The following is a 21,824-nucleotide window of genomic DNA, read 5'->3' as shown; positions in this document are numbered from 1 at the left end:
TGCCCATGCCCTTAAATGTCGCTGCCAGTTTCGCGCCCTCTCTTTTGGATAGCAGCCGACAGAAGAGGAGAGACAGTGTTCCGGGTGAAGTTTCACCACCCCACCCCAACGAGCGAGGGAACAGGAGAGTCCAACAGCGCCCGGGACACTTCTTCACCACTGGCAGGGATGCCAGGCACCCCATCCCCTGCCCCACCTGCCACCCCCAAATTATGCCCCATCATGAAATGCGCATCTTAATAGAGTCTGGCAGCTCTGTTGCATCTCTTGGCTGGTCTTTGCAGGGAAAACATTGCACAGCAAAGAAAAACTTCATGAGAAGTTTTTCTTTACTGTGCAAGATGTTTCCCTGCACAGAGCGGCCAAGAGAAAGAAGTGGTGGAGCTGCCAGACTTGAATAAGATGCGTGCCCCACCCCGTCCCATCCCCTGCCCATCTACCACCTCCAAATTGTGCCTGAACATCTTTCTTGAGTCTGGCAGCTCCACCACTTGTCTCTCTTGGCCGTTTTATGCAGGGAAACATCTCATTGCTGCTGCTCAACCTCCTCCAGGCATTTAGGCAGGAGGCAGAGGTGGCCGTGATGCGGGTTTCCTTTGCTGCCTGCGCACTCTGGGTGGCCAGCAGCCAAGCCGCCAAGCCAGCAATCAGCCAGCTGCCTCTAATCTGCCTGCCCTGTATCCATGCCCGGTTCCTGTGCCCTCACCCGACTACACTGCCCTCTCACTTTTCTCCCTGCCTCTCTCAGCCAACAGTGCTGGCCAGTAGAAAACAAGTGGTGAGTCTGTAGAGGAGGAGGAAGGCGTGTGGCTCTGCGATGTGCACCAGAGAACTGGGAAGGAAAACATTTTCAGGTGGCAGCGCTTGCTGGAACCTCCTGCCACCTGAAACATGATGCACTTGTTTGGCCTCTGCATGCGTCCTTTTGGAATTGGGGAGGAGACCCTACAGCCTAAAAACACTTTCATTGAAAAGGCTTTCATCGCAGTTCCCCAGGCAGCTTCGGGAATCAGGGTCCATGTGAAAATGAGAATCCCCACTGCATGGGAACCCCCCCCCCCCCGAAAATGTGATGCGTGGAGCGGGTGGATGGAGCTACATTTGGAGAATAAGACGCACCCAGATTTTCACCCTCTTTTTGGAAAAAAGGTGCATCTCCGAAAAATATGGTATTTAACTGCAATGAGATCATTAGTTTTAATCATGAAGTGTATCACAAACTCATTTTCATTTTATTGCTCGTGGTATTGTACAGTTTGGAATTCTTGCTTTACAGAGGTTAAGATAAGATACAGCATTTCTACAGTACCTAGAAGTTAGACTGAGCAGTCTGCTAAGTGGTTGTATAATTTTGCAATGAGGTAGTGGGCCCAAAATTGCTGGGCATAAGTAAGAGAATCTGATTCTATTATACTCAGTTCTCGTATTGAATCTATCCATTCATTGGGACTAATGAAGTTGAATCTGTTTTTAAAAATCCACATGAAAATATTTACATATTTTTCTCTACACTTCTTGTGACACATTATGGTTTGCAGCTTTTCTAATAAACATATTTTTCTAATCAGCTTTCATATTACAAAACACTTCTGTGTGTTTTCACCCAACATTACTTTGTTATATTTTCCAACAAAATTGCACTATATGTTCATAAAAATGAAAATATTGATTGATAATTATGTTTAACTTTATTTGCATATTAAGGAAATATACAAATATCAATTTATATGCGAACAAATGCATTGCTTCTCATCCCTAAAATAGAAACAACTAATTGACCAATATAGCTTTTATGCTTCTGATATAATTATTCTCCGAAGAATAATAATAATGGGGTTGAAATGTTCTGCTATGTTAGGTTGGGTTCCAGAACTAAGAGGAGTAGAAGCAGCAACATTTATTGTGACTGCTAATCCGTCAACCTTTTAAGAATGGGAATATTTAAGTTTTCAAGTAGTACATTGCAAATAAGTCTAATTATCCCAGTATGAAATTAGCAATTTTGAACTATGTTTTAATTCATGTGAGACTTATAGAAAAATAGAGTTGCTTCTGATTAAAATATTATTGAACCATATCTCGGATATTTCATTCTATCCCATCAATAATGATCCTCTCCCAACAAAGTTTCTTGGCCACTGAACATATTCACTTTTCATTAGCTGTTTTTAAAATCCTCCTTTTTAAAGTTTAAACTTCGACAACTTGCCTTCTTAAGTGAAGTTATTCACTAAAGAATTAATTTGCTACTTTGGTTACGTTTATGGGAGATTCTCCTATAATCCCAATTATAATTAAGGCAATCTGCAATTTATAATCTTTCATTCAGCGACTATTCAAAGTTACTGGGACATTGAACAAAGGTATTTAGTATTAGTCCTTGAAGTTAGAATGCTGCCCCATGGTTGTGACCAAAATTCGAGTGTTTGGGGGTGCTTCAACCTGCTTGTCTTTCCCCCATCTATGCTCTTTTGACACTGCAATTTAGAACTCCTGCCACCTAACTGACTTTACCCATCTTTTTGTTCTCACTGCTGCCCAAGCATGCTTGGCTGTAGATCACACAAAGTTTTCTTTCCAAGGTTGCACACAGTGATTCCTTGGGAGACTTGAGGAAGATGGTCATAGGCTACCTCATGAAGGGCCATTATTGGGTACAGCTTGTCAGCAGGAAGAGCAAGAAGACCCCAAAGGTCAGCCAGGGCAGCAGAGTGTGGGGAACAAGGGCAGCTGGGCCTGGGCTGGAGAAGTTGAAGTTTCCTGAAGTGGATGTGGTTTTCTGCCATGTTGCTGGGACAGCTAGGGCTTCTCAGGGAGCTGTAATTTTGCACTGCACTGCTGAGCTTTCTGGTGTGCTATGACTTCGCACTATGCTGCTGGTGTGGCTAAGTCTTCCAGATTGCACTACAGCTCAGGGTCTTCTTATAGCCCTAGAGCCGTGATGCACCAAGAAGCCCTTGAGTCACAGTGTGGCAAGGAGCTCCAGACTCATGTATTCTCTGCTGCTTCCTATCCTACAAGACAGAATTTAGAACAGACAAACAGTCAAGAGATGGGTAGTCAAGGAAGACAAGCAAATGGAGAGAACTAAAGAGGAGGCAGTCCCTTACTCTACAGAGGGTAGAAAGTCAGCCCTCCTAAGCAACAGATAGGAACCACAACTGGATGAATTAGTTCTAGTTTATACTACAGAATCTGGCAAGTCTGCAAGTACACACTTTCCATCTGCCACTTTCAACTACTTGATTCATTAGGGCAGGTCCTTCCCAGGTTTCTGTCATTTATTGTTAAGCCACTAGGGATCCTGCTTCTCTTGTCTGAATGTTTCCTAGGCAGGACCCCTTTCCCTTCCTCCCCAAACTCATTCACACATTCAATTACAGAGAGGCACCAAGTCCGGGATGGCTTGCCTTGGCTTCTCATCTAATGACTGTTGGAATTCAGTTAATGATGGGAATGAGGAGTACTGGGATTGCTGTTGCTAAGAGATGCAGTCACACAATGTTACACTTTCTGACTGCATTGCTTAATGATGGATGTTCTGGTCCCACTTGTGGGCCCAGATTGTGGGTTACCTGTACAGCTGACATCAATAATAACAGTTGTAACAGGACCTGCCTTATCTAATACATCAAATTCAGCAGTTTGAATGCTTCCCTTAAATAAAGGGAGCTGACTATTGAATGGTACAAATGAGTGAAATAAAGAAATCTCTCTTCTAGTTTCAAGGTTAGGCAGAGTTGCTGTTCTTCATTTTTCTCCACTAGATAAAATGTTTGCTGCTAATATGTACCAAGATGGCTATGAGCCAGTGAGTTTGTTGCTTGGCAACAACAATGCACTTTTGCCCCACTTTTGCCCCTCCTGTTTGCTCCCATAGAATACGCCCCAAGCCACTCCTTTGGAAAACTGAGATCCAGGTGGTTGATCAAATTAAAATCTCATTAAAGACTCAGATTTTAAATTTGAAAATGTCTGATTAAAGAATTAATTGATTAAGCATAGTGATGAATCAATAAATGCTTTCAAGCCTGCTTGTTTTTCAGCAAATTACCACAGGATGTTGGCAGAGAGATAAAGCTAAGTTAAATGTAATTGGTCATGTTTCAGTGCAAGCAAGTAACCTTTTAAGGTTTCCCACAGTGCTTCAAAGCTCTTGGGCAAGGCGAATGGTCCCTGCCTCATTCTCTAACGAACTGACTGTTTCTGCTGCTTGAAATTGGAATAAGCAAGATGTGCTTTCCTTATTTGCAAAATCAGATCTTTTGCTATCTGATGCAGAGCAGCCAATACATTTCCTTCCAAATCAGGATGAAGAGCGCCCTAAGGCCACTCAGATTTGCAACCTGAGACAAAGCATCCCCAAAGTGCCTTTTCCTACAACAGCAGGTAACAATACAAGAGAATATTTATCGCTCAGAGGTCCTAAATTGAGGGGTCCTTGTTGTTCTCTGGTTCTTTTTGGTTGTTTTCTTGCAGATGTTCTATTACCAACCTAGGTAACGTCATCCATGCTAGAAGGGAATGGGGTTTGCTCTCTACAGTAAGTAGCAATTTGCTTCCCAAACTGATGAACATATTCATTTTAGTGATACTGCTAGTCTTTTCTGTGTTTTTGAAAATCATCTTTGGAACAAGCTTGCCAATTTGTTCTGCAAGAAATCACCAGGCATGGTTAGTTTTAACAAAGATTGCATGGGATCAATTTTTATAGTGCCATTTTCATGTCTAAATGGATTCACCATAGAATGAAAGCAAGTTTAATAAGGAGAAACCAAAGCAAAGAAGTTGGGGAAAACCCCTGGATTTTTTTCAAATTAAAGGTGCATATGGAAAACCCTGAATCTGCTTCAACAAAAATAACAAGAAAAAGTTCAGAGAAGTTGATTGTTATTGTTAACTCAAATACAGATAGTTCTCAACTTACAACCACATAATTGGAACCAAAATTTCAGTTACTAAACAGTACAGTCATTAAACAAGTCATCAAAGGACTGGGCCCAATTTTTACAACCATTAACTATAGTGATTAAGGGAATCACATGGTCATTAAGTGAATCCAACTTCCCCAAATGACTTTGCAAATCGGAAGCAAAATGGAAAGGTCTGAAATTGTGATTACATATCACAAATCATAATTCCTTTTTCCAAGGCTGTTGTGAATTTGAACCATTATTAAATGAACTGTCATAAATCAAGGATTACTTATATAATTTTCAGTATTGGATTTTATATTCTATCTTGATTTGTAGCTGCGGCTATACATACTTAAATTTTAGAAGCAATATGAAAATCCCAGAAATTTTTCAATGTGATATTTCTTTCCAGTAACATAAAAATAAAAATTAATATTATTCCATAATGTTTAAATTTGTGTTACTGAAGTGTTAGAATAACTGTCAGAAAATCCTAGTTCAAATCCTGTTTAGTAAAGAAACTGAGCAGGTAAGTTTAGGCTAGTTATTTACTCAGCACATCTCATGTGTTAGGGTTAAAGTATGCAAAGGTCAGGAAAATAAAATAGTCATTGGGGGAGATTGAGATGTAAAAATAATAAGATTTGTAATTCACATTTGTCACCAGCATTACCTTTAGACAATGTAGTTCCTAATAAGTTTACAGGGTTCCCCCCTCCCCCCTGCTTATTTTGATCTTTCTGTTCCTGACTTTTCAAGTGCACAAAAGAATAAAGAGAACATAAAATCGACATTATTCATTCTTTTTCCTCCTTAGTAACTTAGTGGAATGAAGAGATCTGGAAACCCATGTCTTTTTCTTCTTTTCTTTATAGTCAATTGAGGCACTTGATGTGTTGAGGTGGTGCCTGGAAGCAATAATGGATAAGATGAGACCTAGTAAAGCAATAATTAAGCCAGAGAAAGTGGAGGGATTGTTTGTAGAAGGCTCATCTTGACCTGTTTTGGAGGGAGATTGTACTTTGAATCCTGCATTATCACAGAAGTTTCAGATGGGATCAGTGCTCTAATTATTACATGTATTAGATTTAAGATAGCTGCTCACTCTTAAGAGCTGTGGTGGCACAGTGGTTAGAATGCAGTATTGCAAGCTAATTCTGCTGACTGCTGGCTACCAGCAGTTTGGCAGTTCAAATCCCACCCACTCAATGTTGACTCAGCGTTCTATCCTTCTGAGTTTGATAAAATGAGGACCCAGATTGTTGGGGGCAATGTGCTGACTCTGTGAACTGCTAAGAGAGGGTTGTAAAGCACTGTGAAGTGGTATATAAGTCTAAGTTTTATTGCTATTGCTACTTACAAAATATAATTGACCATTAAACAATTTAAAAACAAAGATATACCTTGGACTAAAAACAACCATTAAAACCAAGGAAGATAGCTCCCTCCCCTCTAAAACATTAACTCCAGGCTGGGACCAAAGCCAAGTTTTAAGGGCTTTTCATAACATAGGAGACAAGGCACTGTCTAAATCTCTGGAAGGGATGCAATTCTGGAAGGTGAGCCCATGATAAACAAGGCATGCTTTCTATATCCCTTAAGGAGACCACATTCACAACAACAGAATGGACTTGGGATACACCCACTCTGTCAGAAGATACTGGGCAGGCAGAAACAAAGGGGCAGAGGTTTAATAAGCAGGACATATACTGTAAAGGGCTTTAAAGATAACAACCAGCACTTTGAATTGCATACCAAAACCAACTGGCAACTAGTGCAGCTGTCATATAAAACATGGGCATAACAAAAAGTTCTGTTAGTACTCAAAGAGCTGAAATTTGAACCAGCCATAGCATTCTTACTGGCTTATGCTAGCATACCAACTACATTATCTGAATAGGCAGTATCTGTAACTAATTACCTGGTAACTCTTGAATTTGGAATCTTCATTTCCAAAAAGGTCCAAAGTAAAAAACAAAACTGTTAACAGGAGTTGGCAGATGTAGTTATATTATGCCAACAGTTTTTAGTCTTCACTGTTTGACAATCCATTTCTGTCAGTACTAGTGAATGGATGTAATTATTCTTCTGCTATTGCTTCCAGTTGAAGAGAAATACGAAAAGAAAGAAACCAATAGCAACAAAACCTTCTAGGAGGAGATAGAGACACAGATACTGTGTCTCTTCTGATACTTCTATACAACTGACAATGGCCTGACATAGCATGGGATATTATGCCAGAGACTTTCTAGACAAGATTTTGTATGACTTTATCCATAATTGTATATATAATAGAAGCTTTCTCTTTCTCTCTCTCCTCTGCCTTTTGTTTTGATCTGTTTAATTTATGTTTATTGTGTAGTTTTAGATAATGTAGTTTTATTCTCTACTGCTGCAAATCCAGAAAACAGTTTGTTAATGGGTAATAAAAAATAAATATGCATGCAATGCCAGCTACTTGGTTGCACCATTCGGTGTATCCTATTCCTGCCCACATCTTACTTCCTGCCACTATATGTTGGACTGATTCCTGAAGTCCCTCTGCATAGACTGCAGAGAGGAAGTGACCATAGTAATTCCACTCTTGAACTTGTATCCATATATAGTCTTTGTGATTAGAGGGTTCAAGCCTGTGCAGAACAGCAGGACAGTTCATCACCTTGGTATATGCCACATATGAGTGTGAGCTGCTTTGAGTTTTACTTCAGTGTTTTATTGACTTCATATGGGACCATGCATTCACAAATCCACAGACATTGAGCCATAGGCTTTCCTTGAAAACAGGATATTTAGCTTCTTGGCTTTTGCTTCTCTAGTGTATCTCCCTGATCTGGTCACTAGTGCTTTGAGGATTTGTTTAGCAGTGTCTAAGGCTTCAAATGTATCAGTCTCTCCTATTTATAAATGAGTCTTATCCCTAAACTTTACATACTTGAAGATTACCCCTTTCACACCCTTTCACACTCTTCTGTAATTCCACCAGCTAACTAACGTCTTACCAAGTTTCCATGATCTTAGCCTCTAACCTCATGATCCAGTATGTACTAGTGTTGTAGGATCTCCAGGATTACGGTGGCTATAATGTATACCAGTTCATTGCTTTTAGTTATGATAGTAGGGATTGCTGTGAGGGCTTTGTTGGTATATTCCAGCATACTGTCTGATGGTACTTCACCACCAAGCCTACAATAATCAGTGTTAATCTATTATCTTTTGCATCCTATCTGCAACTGTACATGGAGAGGGTGCTAGTGAAGGTCTGGATTCAGCTATTTGCCACACATCAGTTCTTCTCTTAGGTCTTCTTGAGTATGGGATATAATATGTAGTTGGTCTATCTCTAGCTGTGAGAGCAGTTTCCTATTCGTTACGCTGAAGTGTTGGCTAACTAGCTGTTTCTCACTTAGCAATGAGAAACAGCTAGTTAGCCTCAAATGAAAGTCTTACGTCCATCCATTGTTCTCTTATATGTTTCCTTTCTTCATCCAGATATCCAAATGAAAACCTCTCAAATAAATTATCCATCTTCTATTAACATATTGAGTGAAGGATAGCAATTAAAATAACATTGTGAGGGAGGACGTTTGTTTGGAGTACTTATATAGTATTAGTGATTGAGTGAGGATCTCATTTTTTCCTTTTAAATACATACATACATACATACATACATACATACATACATACATACATACACACACACACACACACACACACATACATATAAATAAATAAAAGCTACATACTGCTTCACTGGCACTTCAAATGGTGGGCTATGGGCTGTACTTCCCTTGGGATCCCTACACTGTTTGCAAGGTGCAGTGAAAAGAGAAAACTGTCTCTCTATATTAGTTCCTGTCAAACTCCACAGTGCATTTGCTAAGATAGATAAAGAGCTGCCATCTGTGGATTTAGTGACAATAACTTATGCTTGCAGAAAAAATGAGTTAAATAGAATTCCTCAGAGCTATACAATACCATTAAAGGCTATTTAAATATCTAACAGCAATAAAGGAGCTGAAGTTTATATGGGTTTTCAAAGATGATATGTAGATGCTGTGAGATGAAGGTTTATTCTTTAATTCCAGCCAAAAGGGCTTAAAATCTTTGTATCTTGAGCTAAAAAGAGATGACTGATGACAATTTTTAACTTGTTTGACTTCCAGATGGACTATTTTATTCTTTATGTGGACAGTGAAGGTTCACAGATTTTAGTTGCCAATTGTTGTCGATTCTGATACCAAAATGTGTTGATTGAGATGTAGGGCACATCGATTAAATTGTAATCCCTGAGTTAAGTAGGTGACCACATGATTTGACTTCATGTGCTATTTTCACTATGACTAGGAAAGTTCTTCCAGATGTTTCTGCCTTTTTTCTCATGGGAAGTTTTGATTTAGAATAATACAGCACCATACTTACCCTTGGGTCCAATAGAATAGCTAAAGAAAGTCAATCTTTGTTGATTGGGAAAAGGTTGAGGCATGTGGATGTAATGTTATTTGGATGTCTGTATATTTCTTTTATCTTAAGCATTTCAATCTATTCTCTTTGGTATCAAGATTGATCAAGATTAAATTTAAAACCTGGTTTCTGATTTGATTGCATTAGAAAGGGAGAAGGGACAACAATGTACCAATGAAAGATGAAGCAATCAAGCTTGAAGCTTACCAGAAAACAAACAGCTACCTATTTTTCCTGGTAGATTTTTTTTTTAACACTCTAAGCCTGACATTTCCTGGGCAAGAAAGGCTATCCCTAAAGACTTGGAAAGCAAGAAGTATATTGAAGAGGCTTTACTTTACTGGGCATTTGTGGCTCAAAACAAGTAACCGAATTATTTCTCTTTTATGTTGTTGTCTGCTTTTGGATAGTGCAATTTTAGACTTCTGCTGGGAGACAGACAGGATAAGGAACTTGGAGACAAAACTATGGACCTTAATAATTATTGAAGTTAGGGATTAGATCTTAAGTAAACAAAAATAAGAAAAGTACAAGACATACTTTCTAATAATATAATACAATATTTGTAACCAATAGATTCAGGATATATACCAAGTTGTATCTCACACACTACATATAATTAACCTGAGGAATTTACAGTAATAAAATTAGGTAATTACAGCTCATATACATGATTTAAAGTGAAAATGAGCAAAGATTCATGGCAGATATACAAAGCAGTGATAGCTGAAAGTAAGATCAGTAGAGGGAATACAGTTGGTTAGAGATGACGGTAGTGTAAAGGTCTTCAGTTAGATGTTCTGCTTGTGATCATCTAGCTAGCTTGAAAGTCATCTAGCCAGCACTTCTTGGAAGCAGAATTATAGAGAGAAAGACTTGTGCCTGATTCAACCAAGCACTCTTAATGGTTTTGCCTGAACTAATATATATCATCCTGCCTGAGAGGAGTTACAGGTGCATCCAAGAAAAAAGGGAAAAAAAACTCATAATACACCAGACATCACACTGGTTGAGAAAAATAAGGTCACAATCATAGACATCGCAATACCAGGTGATAGCAGGGTCGCCGAGAAGGCACATGAAAAAACCACAAAATACCAGGACTTAAAAATCGAAATTCAACGACTATGGCACAAACCAGCAGTGGTAATTCCAGTGGTAATTGGCACACTGGGTGCTATTCCAAAAGCACTGGAATTACATTTAAAACAGTTAAAAATTGACAAAATCACCATCAGTCAAATGCAAAAAGCCGCACTGCTTGGATCTGCACGCATATTACGAAAATACGTTACAACGTCCTAGGCCCCTGGGTGGGGCCCGACTAGTAACCAATGCCAAATCCGGCGAAACAACTGGCCGCTGTGATACAATTGTACAACAACAACAACAACAACAACAATAATAATAATAATAATACCATCAAATGCCTTGATAAGTCTTAGCTTCTTGTTTATTGACTACTTCAATCCACAGAAAATGTGTAAGAGGCAAAATGAAATTGAAATAAAAACAATTTGTTAAGTAACATTTATTGAAAGCTGCTGATGCTTCCACTTTTCTATAGCTTATCATCTACTGGGGAGGCCAGGAGTTGTGAGTGTTTCCAATATGTTCGATCAATAAGATAGCACCAATAAAAGGGTCTGCTGAAAATTAGAACTGATCTTGATTGCAGGAATCCAGAGTAAACAGTGGGTGGGCTCAAAGATGAGGATTGCTGTAATGAAATTTTGCAGCCAAGGTATGCTAATTTTCAAATCATCAAAGTTTACCCTTCACTTACTGTGACAACTCTTCCACAGCAAAGCGCATAAAACCTTGGATCATTTCTCCCCTGCTGTCTTAGAGTCCTATTTTTAGCTTGGTATTGTACATTGTATATTAATCACTTCTGTCAAACCACAATGGATTGCTACCTTGATCATCCGCAATTCACATTCACTCCCAGTGTGTGAGCCTGTTTAAATATCCAACAAATTTTGGAATGGAGAAAATGAAACTTTCATTCAACATTGTTCCTTCTTATTTTATAGGTTCCTAGCAGATGAGGTAATGGGTGTAATAGTTGATCTTATCTGAGCAGCAGAAACAAAATTACATAAGATTGTTGAATGACTTTTCTGTCAACATGGCTGCTTTTTAAACATAGCAGTCATCTTGTTTAAGAAGGAAAATCCTGTAGTATTACCAAATCTATAGAGCTGGACTGTAGTAAGGCTGGGTTTCCATTGAGTGATATAACGGCACTTTGTCTATTGCAATTATTTTCAAATAATTACACCTTGTTTTTTCCCGATAGGTTTTTTAGTGTTCTCTGCTGTTTTTATTTGGAGGTGAGGCTTTTGAGGTATCAGCTAATTCTGGAATTAGAATGGAGGAATGCAATCACACATAGTCTACTGGAGGAATAGTTCAATGTGGACACCAGGACCTCCTGAAAATTCTCTATCCTTTCTTCTAAACCCATCATTTCTGCCTCAGCTGCTTCTCTCTGCTTTTGTAACTGTCCTCAGTGACTCCTGGACCATTTTGTCCTCCTCTGTGTCTCTGCTGAGGGGTTTCTTTCAACACTTACAACATGTCCAATCCATTTTTACCATTTTTACCAGTGAGCAGGAGGATCATAAGGAATTGAGGAATGTATTTACAACGGTACTGGCATCTAGAATAGCAGAATATCATATATGTTTATTTAAATATTATATATAATATAATAACATATATTATATAATATTTATTGAAACAAAAACATCTGTCTTTCTCAGGTCCTTGGGAAGGACCTGATTGGTGGATAAAAATGCCAATTTGGTGCAAACCTCTGGCTGACTGTGACTGATTATAATAGTTTATTACATTGGATCAGCCCATATTGTATGCTACTCAGCTCTTCACAGTAATCCAAAAACCCTTCAAAAGGAATCCAATACTCATCCATCTCTGCTCTATTTGAGTATTTACACACTTGGAAAATTAAAAGTTTCACCAATATATCCAATTCTTCCCTATAGCCCATAAAAAGAACATATTTCCCATATATTTTAAAGATAGTAGGAAGCCAGAAATCTGTTGGTGAGTAATTTTGGCCTTTAGTTTGCCACAGCAGACGTCTTTGTGTAATATAAGTCCTTTTCTTTTGTCTTTTTAATTTTAGAATCAACCTTGTCCTATGTTAGGCAGCTGGAAGCAAGAGTAAGACAGCTGGAGGAGGAAAATCGCATGCTGCCCCAGGTGGGTGATTTCTGTTGCTAGGCATACTAGTTTGTAGCTGAGGTCTGGAGATAGAAGATTAAGAATGATGTATGCCAGGGAATGGCTCACCATGCTATAGAGGAGATTGTGTGTATCTGAATGCTTCTTATACCTATAGATGGGAAGTTGAAGTGTTACTGTATTTCCTGTCAGCATCCTAAGTATTGCCTGGATCAAGGGACTCAAATTCTTTATGGAATAAGCAATTAGTCAGATAAGGAGTGATGGACAAAACTATGCAGCTGTAATGGAATAAGTCATGATGCAGAGACAGTAGCCAGAACATTTCAGTCAGAGGCATCCCATGATTTGTGGATTCATTATCTGCCCTCTGGAACTATGAAATACCTATATTTCATAGCCACTGAGGAAAAGAAATTGGTCAATTAGAGAGATAGACCTGCTTAGTCGTAAAATGATTAGGAAGCTTGTTTTATTAGGCAGTCAAATTGCCCTAGAATATGTTTGTTACACACACTTTTGTATACATGTAGTTGAAACTCTACCATGCAATTCTCGCTTATGCCATGAAGAGTTGTATCTGGAGCATATAATAGTCAGGTATTTTCTGTGTAACAGTTTTCAACCTTGTCATTTCAGTTATGGTCCAGATCTTTGAGAAATAACTGAGAAAAGAAACAATCATAAAGAAAAACAAGCATATTACCTGGTGCAGTATTCTTCCAGTCTCTAGATTTTGTACTTGGGATACTGCTTTCCCTCAAATATACCCATACAGCTATCAAGAAAATGCAGTCATAGCTCAAGAAGGATAAACTCTGTCAAACTCTGAGCTTAATAAAGAAATGCGGCTATGATGATTCAGTGACTATAGTATTCTGGTCAGAGTTCTCTTTGATCTTGCCTTCCTAAGAGTGAAGAAAGAGCAGGAGGTAGCTATATGGAATCTCTTTCTGTCTCTCTTTGTGTGTATAGACAGCAGTTTCTTGTGGATGTCTTTATTGAACAATAATAGCTATTGTTGATGTCTGATTCACTTGAGGCGGAGTAAGAACTATATGGGGGAGTTAAGCAATTAAAGCTTTTGAATAATGGCTAAGCATTGAAGAGAACATTCTGCATGCGCACTCAGATAGCAGGAAATTTTTTTAAGAGGCAGTGCATATTAGGACATCATGTGAATATATGACAACATGGAATAAACTACGGCTTGAATCTCACAATCTCAAGAACGATTTATATATTTCCTTTATCATCATCAGAACCACTGCAACGGATAACAGCAAATTAGCATATTAAATAGGGTTTCCTTTTTTCAGATTGTGACGAAGTGCTGCTCAAATGCAAATCTCCTTAGTTTGTCTGGTTTTGTCTTGTTTTTACATAGAAATATGCATTTTAGAAAATGGAAACATTGCAATAGACTACAATGTCTTATTATGGCAATCATCCACTTTACCTCTTTTCATTTAATGTCTCTTTAATGAGCACATTAGCATTTGTGCTTAGGGTAGTTAAGATTAAACTCTTTTTCATACTTCATTTTTTCAAGTGTTGATACTTTACTAGGAAAATCTCACTGGAGGTGGAAAACCAGTTTTGCATAATAAATGTATGATTAAAGAAATCTGAAGTTACAAGCTTGCATGAATTCATCATTCATTTTTCCCTAGTCACATTCTGTGGAATATTTAAATGCTTGAGAAGTTATTTCAAAGTATCCAGATAATTGGTAGCCCTGTTTTAGAAGTTCAAATATAGGCCTTATGCACATTTAATTATAGTATTATTATTTTTTTTGCAAAGTTTTAGGTTATATTTATTTTTTCAGTGTCTGAAGAAGGGATTAGTTGGGAACAGAACTTGAAGGAAAAAAATGAAACCCTTTTTTAGAGCAGATGTGTAAAATTGTCAGTTGTGAGAACTTGCTGGTATAGATAGAAGAAGCTCATAGTATCTTCCTTAGTTTGACAACAACTTCCTACCTCTTTTTTGTCTAAAATCTACTGAATTCTTAGCTACGAAAATCAGTCACAGAATATTGGCAATTGAAGTCCAAGTCACCAGTAGTATATCAGTTAGGGAGAGGAATGTTTAACTTCATTATTTAAGGAAAATACTGTGTTTCAGAATATGTAAGTCATACAAAGTGCCGTGGACTATGGAACAAAAATGGTAGATGTCTGTTTCAATTTACAGCAGATTGGGAATCTTTGAAAAAAACTGGAAGAGTACCAATATTTTTCCAGCATAAAATGTGCTGAACTTCATTTTCCATAACTCTATGCTGACAGGTAATTTTTAGATTCAATCTAGACATTGCTTGATCAGAAAATTTGTGGTTGCCTTGTGAATTTGAGGGGGGGGGGATTGTTCCTGTCCCTGCCTCTCATCAGTCATACATGTATTTTAGAAATGTTCAGTGGGGATTGATTTCCCAGGGCAATACCTATGAATTCCAAGGTACATAGGATTTAGGAATACTAATCTGAATTGTCATAGTTAAGTCAAAGCTTTTTACCAAGATACAGCAAGAAATGTAAGAAATATTTTTGACCACCTGGTGGTATACTTTGCAACTTACTGACATGACTGTTCATATGCTATGTCATACATAGGTACCAAGTTGCATGGTATATATGATAAGCTTCCGAGTTCTTAGTGGAATTTATTCTGCTTCTAGTCAATGTTAGTTTCATATATGCTATCCTTTCTGTCCAGTTTCTTCTTCAATATATTATTAAAAACACATACATGAACAAAGAAAATGTTTATTTATCTTATATGAAACTTTCCCTAATGTATCTTTTTCTTTCTTGCATATTAGTATGGACCTTTCCCCAGTCTATGCATTTATATATATATATGATTGTTTTGTTTTGTTTTTGCATGTGTGCTAAGAAACACTGAAAGTTCTGTGCGCTACTTGGAGAGTCCAAGCATGGGGTTAATTCTGTCTGACTGCCCTGGACTGAATTGAAAACTTCTTTAGTCACGCCTCTGCTGCTGCACCTCAGATTTTTTCAATTCAGTCTAGCCCAGTGGACATGTTCTAAATTGGTTCCTATAAATTCATTCCTTGGACTCGCCAATTAGCCTCTATCTACTACTGAAATTACTTCATTGTCCTTAACAGAGCAGCTTGGTGAGAATTGCGACTCCGGCTTGATCGACGTGTCCTGAGTTCTGCTTGGGCACACGTGGTCGTTTCGGGCAACTGCAAGCAGTGCGGAGGGGTCAGAGTACTGACGCCCTCGCTTTTCGGCTTTCTCGAGCGCAGCGGTCAATGGTGTGAGGACCTAACCGCTTGCACTACTGCCACACGCGGCCAGACTTTCTCAGAGGCTAGATCCTCACGTTGGCCATTTTCAAAGTTGTTTTTGAAGCAGTGGCCATTTTAAATTACCTGTTTTAAATTACCTGCTTTCCCACCTAAGTCTGCCGGCCATTTTGGTGACTTTGTTCTTTCACACATCATCACTTGTGCTCCGGCAGCTGCAAGAAGCCTCGGAAGACCTAAAAAACACAGTGGGTGTATATCCGTCCGATCTTTACTGGCGGATTACTCCCCTGTGCATTGTGAGCCTCAGGCTGAGCAGGCAGCGAGGTCTTTGACCCCCTGGGGGGCATACTCCTGCCATACCACCTGTAGGACGCTGGGAGCCAGTAGACTCACTCCATGTGGAATCTTGCCAAGAAATTAAGCCTCAGTCATTCCAGGTGGTGAGTAAATCAGGCCCCACAATGGCAGATAGGGCATCTGAGGCCTCAGACCAACCAGGGCCTTCATCTGGTAGAGGGTTTGCCAGACAGGCCAGCAAGATGGCCTCAGAGGCCCTCAGTAAGGCTGGGGAAAAGAAGCAAGACAAGGCACAGGACAGGGCGGCCCTCAGACGCCAGAAAGCACTGGATAAACAATTTGAGAAAGCCCAGCGCAAGTCAACTGCTGTTCCATAGGAAGCCCCCACCAGGGATCCTCTGGAGCCACCAGCCCCAGTCATTATGGACAACCCCATCTCTGACAGGGATGAGGAGGGCCAGGAATTTTCCTCAGATGAATATTTGGCCCCTGCTGGGTCCCCCTGGCCTTCCATGGATGAGAATGAAGATCTCTTCCATTGTTTGATGGAGGTGGAGGAGGAATCTTCCCCACCCAGACCTATGGCCCTTCAGCATCCCTTGCCCGGGCCACCAAACGGACCAGGCTGGTGGAAGTTCAGGGACTTGCTCAACCTGCAGAGATGTAGGATGTGATAGCCAGGACCATCTCCCAGGGCATTGCAGAGAGTCTAAAGCAGAAATCCAAATGCTCTTGCAGGCCCAGTTCCACCAGGGTTTCTCCCCAGCAACCGGGCCACAGGTCTCCGTCTCCCCACTCTTTGCTTGACAGCGAGGATTCAGCAGTGGATGAGGATGTCTTACTTGAGCAGGAGTTCTCAGGGAACGAGAGTGTGGTCACTGACAAACCAGCCTTCACTGGCCTATTTAAACATAATTCCTTCAAGACTATTTTGAACAAGGCCAAGAATGCCACACACCTGGGGTTTTCTGCTACTGATCAGACCACAGTAGAACCTAAGGATCACAGCGAAGGGCTCTTTGATGAACCAGTAGTTCCTCAGGAGATTATACCAGTACCAAAATTGTTTCTGAATGTGGTGCAGCACCAGTGGGCACAACCTGGTACTCTGGCCACGCCTAGTAATAATGACAAGAAACTTTACACAGTGGATTCTGCCTTGGATGACCTGCTTAAGCTGCCTCAGGTAGACCCGCTGGTGCAGGCTCTCACCTCCTCTTCAATTTTACCGCCCAATATTTTAGAGGGCTTGAAGGCAGAACACAAGAGGTCTGAGAAGGCCTGTCATAAGACCCACCAAGTGGCTGTGTGGGCTATAAAAACAGCCACCTCTGCCTCCTTCCTGTCTAGGGCATCTCTCCTGTGGCTTTGCCAGCTAGCCTCCAAATCTTCAGCAGGTGACACCAAAATGAAGCAGGAGTTCAATAAAATAATGGTAGCCGTGGAATACACAGAGGACGCCACCTTAAATTCTGCTAAGTTCGTTTCCAGGGCCCTAGCCTCCAATGTGACCACTAGGAACCTCCTATGGCTATGCCACTGGAATGCCAATATGAGATCCAAGTGGAAGTTGGCCTCCACACCCTTTAAAGGAGGGAAGCTTTTTGGGGAGGCCCTAAACCCGGTCCCTGTCAAAAACAAAGACAAGAAGGTCATGCCTTCTGTGTCAAAACAGGCAGAGTTCAAGGGGCCTGGCTTCTTCCAGAAGCAGTCCTTTTGTGCCTCTGAACCATCCACTAGCTCAGGGCAGTACCACCGTCTATACGTGCAATGATCCAACCGCTCGCAGGACCGTCAGTCCTGTTGGTACAGGAGCCATCAACAGTACTTCTCTAAATGACCCTTTCGAGGTGGTTCAGGCTCCAGCCCATTCCATCGCTATAAGTGACACACAGCAGATGGCTCCCATCAGAGGCCGCCTGCAGCTATTCAGGAACAATGGGAGTAGACCACATAAGACCAGTGGTCCAAACGATCAGGTTGGGTCTGACTCTAGAGTTCATTTCCTCTCCTCCCCATCACTTCATTCTTTGTCCCACCCTATCCTCCTTTGCCAAGAGGTCTGTGATGGAGCAGTTGATCCAGCACCTTTGAGAGATCAGGGCCATAGAGCCAGTGCCTGCGGAACAAGAAGGGCCAGGTGTTTACTCCATCCTGTTCCTGGTCCCAAAAAACTCAGGGTGGGTGGGTGGAGCAGGATATTAGATATCAAGAAGCTAAATTACAATCTAGCATACAAACGCTTCAAAATGCAGTCCCTCCAGTCAATATTGGACTGCATAAGACCAGGACATCTGCTAACATCAATAGATCTCTGGGAAGCATACCTCCACATACCAGTCTGCAAGGCTCACCGCAGGTTCCTGTGATTCTATTATGCAGGCTACCATTACCAGTACAGGGCTCTGACGTTCGGCCTGTCATCAGTCCCAAGGACATTTACAAAAGTTTTGGCAGTGGTGGTAGCATCCCTGAGGTCCAGCATCCCAGTACAACTTCAAGTGTACCTGGATCACATTCTCATCCAGTCATTGTCCTGCCAACAAGCGGTCTGAGATCTTCGGGTGATGATGAGAATTCTCCAAGACTACATATTCTCCATCAACCTGAATAAAAGCCACCTAACTCCTACCACCAGGTTGCTGCATCTTGGGGCCATCATAGACACTTGTCACTTGCTGTATCTCCCTGTCTCAAGAATGTGTCTCCAGCATCCTATGCCTGATAAACCAGGTACAGTCATCGTGGACAGCACCCATTGTTCTGTTGTCGAACAGGCAAAATGATCTCTTGCCTGTCGATCGTACCACGGGCAAGGTTGCACTTATGACAACTGCAGTGGTGCCTTCTACCCCACCGAATGGGCCAAGAACAGCAACTCTCCTGCTCCGATTCTGGTTCCCCTCAAAGTTCGGCAATCCCTGAAGTGGTGGCAGTCCCTGGCACTGACCAAGGGCAGCCTCTTCCACGAGCTGGATCATCAGATTGTTACAACAGACACCAGCCTGTTTGGATGGGGCACCCATTTCAACAACCAGGTCGTACAAGGCAGGTGGTCTGCCAGTGATCTCAAACACAGCATAAACTGGCTGGAGCTAAAAGCAGCGAGGCTGGCTCGCCTCCATTTCCAGCCAATCATTCGGTGCCACCATGTCATGATACTCACAGACAATGTTGCTGCCAAGGTGCATGTCAACTGCCAAGGGGGCACCCGGTCCAAATCATTGATGGCGGAGGTGGAACACCTGGGGAAGTGGGCAGAGAAACACCTGCACATTTCCGGGGAGAGCAACATGCAGGCGGACTGGCCGAGCAGGGCCACGATCGATCATTTGGAGTGGCACCTTCACCCGGACCTCTTCTTCAAGATCACTCAGAGGTTCGGCCACCCATTAGTCTACCTGTTCGCCACCCCAACACTTACCTCCCTTGCTTCTTCTCCAGGTTCAGATCCCCAAGGGCAGAAGTTTTGAAGGTTTGAAGGTTTATTTTATTTATATGCCGCCCTATTCCCTGCCCAGGAGTTAACACCCTGCTTTGCCATTGGCCATCTGGCCTGCTCTACACTTTTCTGCCATTGCCGCTCCTGCCCAGCATGATACGCAAGATTCTCACAGAACAGGTGGAGTTGATTATGGTAGTGCTGTTTTGGCTCAGACAGACTTGGTTTGCCAACCTCATGAGCCTATCCATTGCCAAGCCATGGAGAATTCCTTCAGAGGAGGTCTCTCTCAGCCAGGGGACTCTATCACATCTGGAGCTCCAGTGGCTACAATTAGCCACCTGGCGCCTGAGAGGGGCCTCCTAGAGAAGGACAGACTCTCCTCCAAGGTCACCTGCACCATTCAAGCATTGTGTAGACCATCAACTACCAGGATATATGATGCCACCTGGTCAGCCTTCGTAAAGTGATGCTTGACACAGCATATTGATCCAGATTCTGCTTTCATTCCATAAATATTGGATTTTTTACAGGGAGAGTTGGCCGCTAACACGCTTCATCACCAAGTAGCAGCGCTATCCACTGTTCTGGCCTCCAGTGATCTTTTCTCCCTGGCACATCATCCCAGGGTCCATAGTTTCCTAAAGGGAGCCACCAATCTGCGGCCTCCAGTAGTCAATAGATATCCAACCTGGGATTTGAATATGGTACTCAAAGACCTGACCGGTCCACTATTCGAACCCCTATGATCCTGTGACCTAAAGCACTTGACTTTCAAAACTGCCTTTTTAACTGCCATCAGCTCGGCACAGAGAACTTTGGAGATGGTGGCTCTGTCGGTCAGGGAGGACCTATGAATCATACAGCCAGATAGGGTTGTCCTCTGCTTAGACCCTTCTTTCCTTCCTAAAGTCAACTCCTGGTTCCATCGGAGCCAGGAAGTCATACTTTTAGATTTCTGTCCTCATCCGAGACATCCCAGGGAACGCAGATGGCACAAGCTTGACGTGCGCAGAACCATCCGCAAGTATATTAAATGCACAGCATCTTTCAGGTGTCAGAATCCCTTTTCATCTCATTTCAGCTGGCCACTATGGGACGTAAGGTCACTTCTACCACTATTGGCTGTTGGTTGTGCACCTGCATCGCTTCTGCTTACAAAATCCAGTCCAAGCAGGTGCCGTGCCACATCATGGCCCACTCTACAAGGAGCGCTGCATCCACAGCAGCCTGGGCGATCCAAGCACCCATAGAAGACATCTGCAGGGTGGCCACATGGGCTTCACCGTCCCAGTTTGTGAGGAATTACAAATGGAACAAGTTTGCATCAGCAGAGGCAGCATTTGGGCAACGAGTCCTTCAAGGTATTCATGCCGCTGGAGAGCCCATTGACTCAGTTGCTCCCGGCCCTAGTGACATTTAGCTTGGGTATGTCCCATGCTTGGACTCTCAAGCAGTGCACAGGAGAAGGATTGTTGGCTTACTTGAACAGTCTTCTCTGTGCGCTGCAGGAGAGTCCAAACTCGCCCTAGGGTCTCTCTCTCTCTCTCATGCACAGTTTTTCAAATTGCGGACTTTTTCTTGTTTACTTGTGGATCAGGATTACGACCTATTTGTACCACGTTGACTTGAGCTCATGAAAACCAATGATGACATCAGACTCAGTAAACTGAACTTGACTTTATTCTTTGATGGGCACCACGGAACCAATATGAACAGACTTCACCTCCATTCCTTCATAGAAAAAATATGAAGTGCAGCAGCATAAGCGTGGCTAAAGAACTTTTCAATTCAGTCCAGGGCAGTCAGACAGAATTAACCCCATGCTTGGACTCTCCCGCAGTGCACAGACAAGACCATTCAGGTAAGCCAACAATCCATTTCAAGATGTGTGCATTCTAAAGGGTTATTCTACATTTATGTAATTCAGGGAAACTACAAGTTAATTGAATTAAAATGTGATCTAGATATTTTCATCCTACCTTATACCATCTGTGGCATGTTCTAAATACTGCAGTGATTGGGAATGCTATAACTTAATCAATACTTAGGCTTCTAGTTTGTACAAGACAGATTATTATCTAAGTTTATTTTGAATCATTGGCTATAGATGAAATATTAGAATCAATAGTACATGTAAAGATTTAGATCAGGCTGCTGCATCCTTCCTTCATAAATTATATCAGAATGAATTAACAAATGCAGAAAGGCA

General features: G+C 41.4%; 1 protein-coding gene across 4 annotated transcripts in view; it reads left to right on the top strand.

The window, feature by feature from the left end:
* CCDC85A (coiled-coil domain containing 85A) overlaps positions 1–21,824 on the top strand; it is a 150,053-nt gene that overhangs the window by 95,870 nt on the left and 32,359 nt on the right. For 2 of the 4 annotated variants that reach the window (XM_014076395.2, XM_014076394.2), the window contains exon 3: positions 12,532–12,608. The exons of the other annotated variants lie outside the window; for them this stretch is intronic. In XM_014076395.2, the coding sequence (XP_013931870.1) occupies positions 12,532–12,608 (77 nt within the window). The remainder of the gene's footprint in view (positions 1–12,531; positions 12,609–21,824) is intronic. 4 annotated transcript variants of the gene reach the window in all.

The sequence above is a fragment of the Thamnophis sirtalis genome, unplaced genomic scaffold (assembly GCF_051295495.1).
Source record: "Thamnophis sirtalis isolate CommonGarterSnake01/CBP01778 unplaced genomic scaffold, rThaSir2_p1.2 scaffold_6, whole genome shotgun sequence".
Lineage (NCBI taxonomy): Eukaryota > Metazoa > Chordata > Lepidosauria > Squamata > Natricidae > Thamnophis > Thamnophis sirtalis.
The sequence above is the reverse complement of the archived record's forward strand: the minus strand, read 5'-3'. Positions and strand labels throughout refer to the sequence as shown.